The sequence below is a fragment of the Prionailurus bengalensis genome, chromosome A2 (assembly GCF_016509475.1).
Source record: "Prionailurus bengalensis isolate Pbe53 chromosome A2, Fcat_Pben_1.1_paternal_pri, whole genome shotgun sequence".
Taxonomy (NCBI): domain Eukaryota; kingdom Metazoa; phylum Chordata; class Mammalia; order Carnivora; family Felidae; genus Prionailurus; species Prionailurus bengalensis.
This window is the reverse complement of record NC_057348.1, coordinates 150,572,866-150,585,341: the sequence shown is the minus strand read 5'-3', so window position 1 is coordinate 150,585,341 and position 12,476 is coordinate 150,572,866. Positions and strand designations below refer to the sequence as shown.

The 12,476-nt window shown below is 38.0% G+C and overlaps 1 protein-coding gene across 2 annotated transcripts in view; it reads right to left on the bottom strand.

Moving 5' to 3' along the window:
- Positions 1-12,476, bottom strand: part of NUP205 (nucleoporin 205) — an 86,787-nt gene that overhangs the window by 56,328 nt on the left and 17,983 nt on the right. For both annotated transcript variants that reach the window (XR_006298602.1, XM_043589633.1), the window contains exons 8-12: positions 8,617-8,792; positions 4,569-4,685; positions 4,251-4,388; positions 2,575-2,725; positions 1,201-1,406 (exon numbers count right to left, since the gene is read on the bottom strand). Coding sequence is in view for 1 of the 2 variants with exons in the window: in XM_043589633.1 (XP_043445568.1) it covers positions 1,201-1,406; positions 2,575-2,725; positions 4,251-4,388; positions 4,569-4,685; positions 8,617-8,792 (788 nt within the window). In the remaining variant the exon portion in view is untranslated. The remainder of the gene's footprint in view (positions 1-1,200; positions 1,407-2,574; positions 2,726-4,250; positions 4,389-4,568; positions 4,686-8,616; positions 8,793-12,476) is intronic.

Below are 12,476 nucleotides of genomic sequence, written 5' to 3'. Positions count from 1 at the left end.
CATTTTAAAAAAATTTAAAGACTAATTTGGGAGTAGCAGGTGAGATGGTTTGGTGTAAGGAGAGAATAAAAGAGTAATTCAGTAAATAACTTTTCTTTTTAATTAAAAATATTCTTGGGGTGCCTGGGTGGGTCAGTCAGTTAAGTGTCACACTTCGGCTCAGGTCATGATCTCATGGTAAGTGAGTTCAAACCCTGTGTCCACCTCTGTGCTGATGGCTCAGAGCCTGGAGCCTGCTTCAGATTCTGTGTCTCCCTCTCTCTGCCCCTCCCCCCACTCTGTGTGTGTGTGTGTGTGTGTGTGTGTGTGTGTGTGTGTGTGTGTCTCTCTCTCTCTCTCTCTCTCTCCCTCTCTCTCAAAAATGAATAAACATTAAAAATAATGATAATAAAAAATTTCTTGGGGCAGGGCACCTAGGTAGCTCAGTTGGTTGAGCTTCTGACTCTTGATTTTGGCGCAAGTCATGACCTCATGGTCATGGGATCCAGTACTGCAATGGGCTCGGTTCTGAGCATGGAGCCTGCTTAAGATTTTCTTTCTCTCTCTCTCTCTCTCTCTGTCTCTCCCCCCTCACCCCGTCCCCTCCCCTGCTCTCTCTCTCTCTCAAACTAAAAATTTTTTTTTAAGTAAAAATTGAAAAAAAATTCTTGGGGCACCTGCGTGGCTCAGTCAGTTGAATGTCTGACTGTTGATATAGCTCAGGTCAAGAACCTAGGGTCATGGGATTGAGCCCCACATCAGGCTTTGTGCTCAGTGTGGAGCCTGCTTAATATTCTCTCAATGTCTCTGTCTCTGTCTCTCTCCCCTTCTGCCCCCTCCCCTGCTTGCGCTTTCTAAAATAAAAAAAAAAAAAAAAATTTTTTTTTAAATATTCTTTACGCATAGATACACACCAACAAATACCTACGCTAGGGAACCTTCTAGAAGGATGTGAATCCAAACACTGATTCTTATTTGCCCTTCTATTTTCTTTCAGGCACATGCTATTTATTATTTTCACATTAGCTGATGGCAAGAAGTAGAGCTACCGTTACATCCTCTGAAGGTAAAGAAACACAGAGCCTAAAAACAGAATTCTGTGTGCAAAACTCATCACTTATAAACTTCAAGCATTTCACAAACGTCCGGGATCCTCTTAAAATGCCCCCGTGCTAGAAAACAAATAAAATTACACTCTTACATACTGTGGATGATAATTACCCAAGTAATGATGGTGGATGTGAGCTGTAAAAAGGCAATCAGTCCATCCTGCTCCTTCTGGGTGATGCCACGTGAAGGAAGGTGACGGTACTGGACACTATCTGCACTCGGAAGATCCTTCCGGAGATGCTCATGGTAAAGCATTAAGGAGTGAAAGAAATGTTCCCAGGAAACAGGACTGCCACCTGTTCCCTGAATATTTTCAACTGTAAAGAAAGACAGCATAAAATTTTCTTTCAAAAATGTCTATGCATTTGCTTGGAAATGGAGGGAGAAAATAAACTGAAAACAATAAACTGTGCCTTTATCCTAGATAAGCAGAGTATGTTGTCTTGTCAAGAATAAGCAGTGTGTTGAAAATGGGGTAGAATCCATCTGTGAGCTCAGTCTCTGGATTAATTTTTCTTCAGGGCTAAGAACAGGTGGTACCCAGGCACATGCAAAGGTAAATTACTTGGATGTCAGTTACCTATTTTATATCCATAAGAGTTCTCTGTGTTGTCCTGTGACTACACGGGGCTCCTTTCCCCAACAGCTAATTCCCAAGCGTGAGCTTAAATTCCCACAGACAGAGATAAGGACAGTCTAGATTTGTAATTTACACTACTCCACTACATACCAAGCACAGGGCAAGATAAGCAGGCCTTGACAGAGTAGTCAAAACACTGGCCTTGGAGCTAGGCAGAGCTCAATTCCAATCATGGGACCTACCAAGCAGATGTTTAATAACTATTTCTTTCTCTTCTCTTTTCCAGTGTTTCAATTTAACCAGACTCAAGTCTGAAAATTAAATGAGGAAATTGGGAGAGGGTTGACAGAGAAACTGTAAGAAGAGAAATTTAGAAAACAAGTACTTATGAATTAAAAAAAATCAAAATCATATGGCAAGGGTATATAGTATGTATTGAATACCAGATGTGTTCTTGGAAGTTTTTATATATTAATTCTGATTTCTTAAACTGAATTGTATTTAATAAAGTCAATGGTAAAACTCCCCTACCTATGAGACCGTAATTAAGGCATCACTATGCATAAAGCTCCCAAGGTACTTCTTTCCCATTATTATAAAAATAATTTATATACCTAGTAAAACTTATTACAAGTAACCAATATTCTTTAACAGGCAGGGGAATAGTGAGTTCAAGAATGTCATGGGGCACCTGGGTGGTTCAGCTGGTTAAGCGTCCAACTCTTAATTTTGGCTCAGGTCATGATCTCACAGTTCGTGAGATTGAGCTCCATGTCAGGCTCCATGCTCACAGCACAGAGCCTGCTTGGGAGTCTCTCTCTGACCCTCCCCCGCTCATTCTCTCTCAAAAAACCCAAACAAAACAATGTCACAACAAACTTAGATAACATCCAAGTTTCTCTTACCGTGACTACTACCATTGACTTTAAGCAAGCTGAAACAGTAGTGGGCGCACTGGGGCCCATTGGCTAATCCTTGGAGCATTTTCAAATATGGAATGTAAATCGTTGGAGGCAACAGGTCACCCATTTGCCTAACAAACTTTGACAAGACGACCTGAAATAGGGAAAAATCAATAGTTTACATAGCATGGACTAACTAGTGAAGACTACATATGAACTAAAACTAAGTGCACTGATTTAATGCCTCAAAGATAAAATAATTTGGTATTCTACTTATGAAAAATTATTTTTTCAAGATTGTCACTAGCAACTTAATCAATTATAAAATTTTCTGTGAACAAAAAGCACATTTGTTTCAAAACATCTCAATGCCACAGAACATAAGGCTACTCACATTTTAAATATGTAAAACAATCAAAGAAATTTACTCCTCTAAAATAAACCAGCAAATTCAAATATACTTGGAACCCACGGTTCCTGAATCCCAGTCAAATTTAGTATGAAGACCCAGGAACCTGAAAGAATTTTGGAGGGTAGCCTAAAAATACTGTTTTCTGTTCTGGCTAATACCACATTCCCACATTCCTGTTCTGTAAATCCACTTCTTAGTTTTCCCTTTTATCTTTGCTTATTCCTTAAATCTATTAACAAATAAAAGTGCTATTCAGACACTCAGTCTCATTGGTTGGATTTCAGAACTGAAAATGTTACTGGTCTCTGGAAGTTATTGTTAAATCTATTAGAACAGTGATTTTTCTAATTATGGAGAAAATTATCCTTATTTTTAAGAGATAGTCACTTATCCAGTAAAAGGTGAAATGTCATGCTGGCTCTAAGTTACTTTCACGTACTCCAGAAAAATAAAAGTAGTAAAAATAACAGCAGTGGATGAAGCAAACGAGGCAAAATGTTAACAGCTGTTAAATTAAGATGTTGGGTGTTCATTATAATTATTCTCTCTTCCATGTTTCAAATATTTCATAATATAAGGATTTTTTTTAATCTTCAAAAATTTTAATCACTCCTTCTCCAAGACATTTTTGTAAATGGGGTTGAAAAGTGAAACAATAAATGTAACAAATGCAGTAAAAAGAAAAGGTGTGTGATCTCAGCCTCTAGCATAACTAAAAATTATTCAACGTGAGAGACTCCAGAATAGGAAATCCCAAAAGATGAAGATCGAGACTGCAATCCATCTTATTTGCTACTGCGTATCATACTTTAGTTAACATAGGACAGAAAATGGACTTTTTCCTACATTTTTTACTGATTCATTTTGTCATCAATTCTAACTTCTCAGCCTTTCCTTTTAGTACCTACACCTATCCTAACCTCCCCAACTTGTTAAGAATGGTGTATATTGGGTTATTTTCATGCCTATTGGGGACAAACTAATAAATAAATACCAGTAACATTCAAGCAAGTGACACACAGAAAGACTAGACACCTTTCTATGATTGGACACATAGCTAATATGCTACATAAGACTGACTACATAAACTCCAAAATGATCAGAACTTAAATTTAACACTTTCAAATTTCAAAAAGGAAAAAAGTGCCAATTTCTAAAGGTTACACGAGTAGCCATTTGTGTTAACAGCAATTAGGAATTAACATTTCTTCACGGTTCAAGACTCCCACTTACACCAAGGCAGAAAAACAGAAATCTAAGAGCTTACCTGGCGTTGAGGGGGTCGCTGATGAGCCACCCCAAGGTAAGAACCTATGATAGTGGAAGTCTGAAGAGGCTCTGAGGGACACCAATATTCCAGAGCAAGCTCCAGATTAAAAGGGTTCTTTTTATAGAGCTCACCAATCTGCAAAGAATAAGCAGACACTGGGTGAAAATGCCTCTCACTCAAAAATTACCTTGAATTGAAAATTTACATTTCTATGGAACTCAATTATTTAAGATCTTACAGCTGAACCTTTCCAAAGTTAGGGAGTAAATAATGGAAGGAAGGAGAGATGACCATGCATCCAGTGTAATGGCTTACCAAGAGCATTAAGTGTTCCAGATCCCTTCTAAGTGAAATGGGAGGTTCATTACCCATCTGCATACTCATGTGAATCATTCGAGCATCTTCATCTGCCCGATTCCTCAACTGTTTTACCTATTAAATGCATTGCATACAGTTTAATAGGGAAATTTATTATATGGGTTAATAATACTGAAAACAGGAAACCAGCCAACTGTCTAAAAGTGATTACACAAGAGAAAACCTGTTATAACGTCTATTCCACTTTAATGACATAACAAAATATACTAGGAATTTTAGTATGATATCACCATCCATAATTCATATCTTAAAACTTCAATATATTTTCCACTACAGAGAAAGTTTAACAACAGTGTTTCTGAACGGGAACATTACTACATTTTAGACAGGACATTTCTTCACTGGGCTGGATCATCCTGACCACTGCAGCACAGTTTAGCACCCCTGAGCCACCTACTGGCTACCAACAACTCCACCACAGATATTATAACAAGCAACACTGGTGCCATTCATTTCCCCAGCATGCTCTGAACGCTATTATTGTCCTGGCTGAGAACCATTACCTTATAAACATTCATGTGAACTGGGGCGCCTGGGTGGCTCAGTCGATTGAGCGTCCGACTTCGGCTCAGGTCAAGAGCTCACAGCTCTTGAGGTCGAGCCCAGCATCGGGCTCTGTGCTGACAGCTCAGAGCCTGGAGCCTGCTTTGGATTTTGTGTCTCCCTCTCTCTCTGCCCCTCCCCCGCTCATGCTTGCTCGCATGCTCTCTCTCTCTGTCCCAAAAATAAGTAAACGTTAAATAAAAAAATTTTTTAATAAAATAAAAGGGGCGGGGGGGGCACCTGGGTGGCTCAGTCAGTTAAGCGTCCTACTTTGGCTCAGGTCACGATCTCAGAGTTCATGGGTTTGAGGCCATTGGGCTCTGGACTGGCAGCTGGGAGCCTGGAGCCTGTTTCAGATTCTGTGTCTCCCTCTCTCTCTGCCCCTTCCCAACTTGTTCTTTCTCTCTATCAAAAATAAATAAACATTAAAAAACAAAAACAAAAACAAAAAGCTAGACAAACCCACAATTACAGGTGAGGATTTCAACACTCCTCTCTCATTATTTTTTAATATTTAGTTATTTTTGAGAGAGAGAGACAGAGCACAAGCAGGGGAGGGGCAGAGAGAGAGGGAGACACAGAATCCATAGCAGGTTCCAGGCTCCGAGCTGTCAGCAAGAGCCCAATGCAGCACTTGAACTCACGAGCTAGGAGATCATGAGTTGAGCTGAAGTCAGAAGCCCAACCAACTGAGCCACCCAGGCACCTCCCTCTCTCATTATTCAAGAGAACGAGTACGTGAAATTAGTAAGGACGTCGAAGACTTAAACACTATTAGCAACTTTACCTAACTGGCATTTACGGAATACTCCACATAACATCAACAGAATATACATTCCTTTCATGTGCACACAGGACATTTTCCAAGTTGACCATATTCTCAAACATAAAACAAACCTCAGCAAATTTAAGATAACTGAAATCCTATAAAGTATGTTCTCTGACCACAACTAAAATAACCTAGAAACCAGTTGCAGAGAGACACCTAGAAGCTCCCAAATATTTGGAAATTAAACAATGCCACTTCTAAATAACTCATCGATCAAAGAAGCCTCAAGGAAAATTACAATACATATTAAATTGAACAAAAAAGAAAGCAACATATCAAAATTTATGTGACACAGCCTAAAGCAGTAATTAAGAGATAAGTGTTCTAGAGAAACTGAAATGAGAAGCGAAAATTAAACCCAAAGCAAAAGGGAGAAAAAATAAAGAGCAGAAATCAATGATAGCAAAACAAAGTAAAAGAAAATCAAGGAGGGACGTCTGGGTGGCTCAAGTGGGTTAAGCGTCCGACCCTTGATTTCAGCTCAGGTCATGATCTCATAGTTCGTGAGTTCGAGCCCCACATTGGGCTCTGTGCTGACAGCACAGGATCCTCTCTCCTTCTCTCTCTGTCCCTCCCTCCCCGTCAACAATAAATAATAAAACATTAAAAAAAAAAAAAAAAGAAAGAAAAGAAAAGAAAATCAATGAGGCCAAAAGGTGGTTCTTTGGAAAGATCAATAAAATTGATAAGCCTCTAGCCAGGCTAATTAAGAAACAAAAAGGGAAGATACAAACTATCAAAATTAAGAATAAGAAAGGAAACATCATTACAGAACCTATATACATCAACAGTATAATAAAGGAGTATTAGGAATAACTTTAATGTCAATCAATCTGGACGAAAAGGACAAATTCACTGACAGATACAAACCAGTTTGTTCAAGAAGAGACAGATAACCTAAATACTCCTGTATCAAAAAAAAACCCTCCAGTATCCCCAATTGTGTGAATTGTTTACCCTATTCAAACCACTGATTATCTTCCCATAATCAAAGTCCCATCTGGACTACTGATTAGGAAAAACTTTAAGTCTTGAGCTTTCTAAGGCTTCATTTCTACAAATGTAAAATGAAAGGATTAGCAGGCTTCTTCCTATTCCAAAATTCTGTGGTGTTAATCTATCAAGTCCTCCAAGGTTACTGAGGGTTCAGGTTATCTGTTAAAGTATTCCTTGAATGGGGCACCTGGGTGGCACAGTCGGTCAAACATCCAGAGTCTTGATTTCAGCTCAGGTCATGATCTCACAGTTCATGAGATTGAGCCCCATGTCAGGCTTGGGATCCTCTATCTCCCTCTCTCTCTGTCCATCCCCTGCTCATGCATACACATGCTCCCTCCCTCTCTCTCTCTCTCAAAATAAATAAACTTAAAAAACGTTCTTCCAAGTATTCCTTGACTATTCTAGTCCTACGGGAGCTATCCTTAGCCTATATAAATTCATAGTAGTTTACTATCTATACCTCTCATTTACCTACTTTTACTACCTAATCTCTCCAACTAGATTCTAAATTCTTTGCTGATAACGAATGAGTCTCCTACTTATTGGTCTTCTTCACAACACCTAGAATACATAGTACCTGGCACACAGAAGAAACTCAACAAACACTTAATTCGTTAAATAATGAATAAGCACTGCACTCCTTGTTTGCTGCCATTTGAGGTACCTTTTCCATTTGCCTTACGTGTTTCAGGAGGTATGGTACCAAAACCACACAATATTACAAATGTAGGTACTCTGGGGTGCTTTTTTATGTTTTATTTTATTTATTTATTTTAACATTTGTTTATTTATTTTGAGAAACAGAGAGAGCTCAAGCAGGGGAGGGGCAGAGAGAGAGGGAGACAGAGAATCCCAAGCAGGTTCTGCGCTGCCAGCATGGAGCCCAACACGGGGTATGAACCCACGAACTGTGAGATCATGACCTTAGCTGAAGGCAAGAGTCAGACGCTTAACCAAATGAGCCACCCAGGAGGCCCTGGGGTGCTTTTTAAAATACACACATAAAAAGTGAATTCATAGGGCTTTACTCCCTCATTTACTTCCTGCCCCCACTTTGATGGCTTTCTTGGCACAACACTGCACAAAACACATACACTCTCAAGAAGCCATCTGACATGGCTCATAGTTATAGATCATACTGATAGCTTGAATTCTTTATTCAAAAGTAGCCTTTGCATTACTTGTAAGCAAGCAGAAGCCCATTTATACACTAATTAAAAGTCTAAACAATTATCTATAAAACTGGAAATTTTCCACTATGGCTCTTCCAAATCATATGTAAAAATATATCAATAAGGCAAACCTAAGCACTGATCCCTGGGATAGCATGGTATTAATACTTTTCTACCCATAGTGATTTAACTATTACTTTCTCCTTATTAACTATTCTCAGTGTCAAATATATTGTTCTTTTAAGCTTATTCTCAGTTAACAGGTCTTATTTCATTTTCATGAATTACTAATTCAAAAGCTGTAACACAACTATTGTCAAATTACGGTCTGTAGTAAAATATTTTACTAGTTTCTAAAACATAAAGTTAGCTAATTGATCGGTTCTATTATTTCATAAAAATCTTCTACTACTTTTTACTCATCCTATATTATTACACATACCTTCATTGGCATGAGTGCAAGGAAATCTGTGATGAGATTATGGATTCTACGAATATAAAATTCCTCCTGATAGAAGTTTTCTGACACCACCACGGATTCAGTGAGAAACAGGAAAACATTGTCAGCAATTGCAAGCTCTGCCATTGCTTCATCTGCTTCTGTGAATTCAGCCAGAGCTAGAAATATATTTTAAAAAACAGCACATGGAGAAAAAGTTATTAAACTAGACTACAGTATTTCATAATACTCTGCTGATGTTTCAAAATTCAGGTTATCTTCTCAACCTTCAAGCATGTCTATGTTAAAACTAAGACTGTACCCACTGTAACTGACTCACAAACTCAAAAGAGCTACTGAAAAAGTACATTAGAAAACCATGGGGCACCTGGGTGGCTCAGTCAGTTGAGCGTCTGACTTCGGCTCAGGTCATGATCTCGCAGTTTGTGAGTTCAGGCCCCACATCGGGCTCTGTGCTGCCAGCTCAGAGCCTGGAGCCTGGCCAGCTTTGGATTCTGTGTCTCCCTCTCTCTCTGCCCCTCCCCTGCTCATGCTCTGTCTCTGTCTTTCAAAAATGAATAAACACACACACAAAAAATTTTTTAATAATAAAGAAAGAAAGAAAGAAAGAAAGAAAGAAAGAAAGAAAGAAAGAAAGAAAGAAAACCATGTAGTCCTATTGACAATAGCCAAAGTACGGAAAGAGCCCAAATGTCCACTGACTCATGAATGGATAAAGAAGATGTAGTGTGTATATATGTATGTGTGCGTATACACACACACACACACACACACACACACACACACACGTTGTATATGCGTGTGTGTGTGTGTGTATATATTGTAAAAACACACATACACAAACAGAATTATTACTTGGTGATCAAAAAGAATGAAATCTTGCCATTTGCAACAATGTGAATGGAACTAGAGTGTATTATGCTAAGCGAAGTAAGTCACTGAAAGACATACCATGATTTCACTCATATGTGTAGTTTAAAAAACAAAACGGATAACCATAGGGGAAGAGAAGTGAAAATAAGATAAAAAATGAGAGGGAGACAAGCCATAAGAGACTCTTAAAATACAGAGAACAAATGGAGGGTCGCTGGAGGGAGCGTTGGGTCAGGGGATGGGCTAAATGGGTGATAGGGATTAAGGAGGGCACTTGGGATGAGCAATGGGCATTCAAAGTACTAAACTCTATCCCAGAAATCATTATTACACTATATGTTAACCTGGATTTAAATGATAAACCAACCTTGTATTCCTGTAAGAAACAACACTTGGGAGAAAGAAGAAGAAAAAGAAAAAGAAAACCATGTGCTCTTCTCAGTAACATGAGTGATAAATAATTTCTTCAGAGATACATGATGTAATACTGAAATAATCAGGGAATTATTATCAAAATATTAACAAACTGATGCTTTAATCTCAATGAAATGAACTAGATCATTCAGAAAAAGTCTTCACAACTAATAAGACCAAAACCTGAACATGACCACCTAAGTAACTCTTCTAATTTGGTAACCAAGTAGCAAAACTTAAAAACTAAAGCTTAACCTAAAGACAAACTGGTCTACTTGTAACTTTTTTTTAGCTTTTTATTTGAAAAACTTCAAACAGGTATCTATCAATATATAGACCAATATAATGAAAACCATACACCCATCATCTAGCTTCGATATTATCTATCCATTTACAGTTAATTTTATCTCCTCTAGATCTCCATGCGTTTCCAAATTAGATGAAAGGAAATGCCAGACTATTTAATATTTCACTCATAAGTATTTCAGTATAAACTCAAAAAGATTCTTTAAAAACAAAAGAAAAATAAGTGATACATACAAATACCATTATATCTCAATATCCTTAAATCTTCAAAAAATTCCTATCAAATATCTGCAAAGTAATCAAATTTACAACCGTCCCATGAATGTTATAAAAGATATTAGTTTGGATTTTTGCTTTTTGTCTTTTGTGCAATCTGTTTGCTTGAATCAGGATCCAAATAAGATCTACAGATTGCGTTTGAGTGATACATCTGTAGTGGGCTCCTCTGTATCTTTTCAATTTTTCCCTTGCCCTTATCTGCAGTAGAAACTAGACTTTTATCCTGTAGAGTTTCCACAACGGTTTGACATCCATCCCAGTGGTACAGTTAACATATTCCTCTGTCCTCTGTTTATATTAAAAGTTGGCAGTTTGATCTACAGAGACTTTACTTATGTTCAATTTTTTGGTAAAATATGTCACAGGTACTGTTATGTCCTCAAGAAATAGATTGCTATTTACTTCTTTTAAATGTACATATAAATTGCTAGGTAACCTTGTGGTAATCCGGCTTTGGATAAGAACCGCTACATAGTTTATTCTGCTTGAGCATCATACAAATCAAATACATAGTGCGCTACTCAAAGTACATTTTCTTTTTCCTTTTCTTTAAGAAAGAGAGAGTGCGAGCAGGGGAGGGACAGAGAGAGAGAAGAGAATCTTAAGCAGGTTCTGTGCTGTCGGCACATAGCCTGATGTGGGGCTCGAACTCACAAAACTGTGAGATCATGACCTGAGCCAAAATCGAGTCAGACACTCAACTGACTGAGCAACCCAGGTATCCCTCAAAGTACCACCAATTTTCATTGCCTTGGAAGGGGTCAGGAACAGACAGAAGCCAAGAGCCTCAACCAGAGGAAAATAATGAGCTTTTATGTTTTATTTTGCATTTTGAAATAAAGCCTACCCATACCATACAAACTCCTTGAGAACAAAATAGTTGTTTTTATTTTGACTAATAATACTTATTAAGATTATAAATTAAATATTAATAATAATTATTAATTACAAACCTTCACTTGAATTCAGAAATACTGGAATTCAAACTGCATGATGATCAATTCAAGAACTATTTCTTGAAGACTATTTAGGTAATAAAGCAGCATTAATATCTAAATTCTAGCACTTTTTTAAAACAAATTTTTTTTTTTAATGTTTATTTATTTTTTAGAGAGACAGAGACAGGATGCGAGTCAGTTAGGGGCAGAGAGAGAGAAAGACACAGAATCTGAAGCAGGCTCCAGGCTCCGAGCTGTCAGTACAGAGCCCGACGCGGGGCTCAAACCCATGAGCCGTGAGATCATGACCCGAGCCGAAGTCGGACACTCAACCGACTGACCCACCCAGGTGCCCCTGAATTCTAGCACTTTTTAAAATTCAAATTTCAGAAACTTTTTTAGTTTAAAAATGTTTAATTATAGTACCCCTAATTATCAAACTTATAAAAAAAATATGAACATGTAAAACTAAAGAGAATAAGTAGCCAAAGATTTGGGACTCAAAACTAGGTATGGAATCCTAAGCCTATTCTCATCAATAGCAAACTGTAACACATTCTTCTGTACCCTTCCAGATGAGGGCAAGAGTACAGTAAATCACAATATATGAAGTTAAGTACCACATACCCACTTAAAAGTTTAAAGGATAATTTTATGCCAGACAAGTATTAAAATAAGACTTGCAAATGACTAAGAGGTATAGTTCAGAAATAGAAGTTATGCACGACTATGAATGTCTAATTAGCCATGAATTAGCTTTAATATAAAAAATACTTGGCCGGCGCGCCTGGGTGGCTCAGTCGGTTAAGCGCCTGACTTCGGCTCGGGTCATGACCTCGCAGTCTGTGAGTTCGGGCCCCACGTCAGGCTCTGTGCTGACAGCTCACAGCCTGGAGCCTCCTTCGGATTCTGTGTCTCCTTCTCTTTCTGACCCCACCCTTCCATGCTTTGTCTCTGTCTCTATCTCTCTCTCTCTCAAAAATGAATAAACATTAAAAAAAAATTTTGAAAAAAAATACTTGGCCAAAGAAA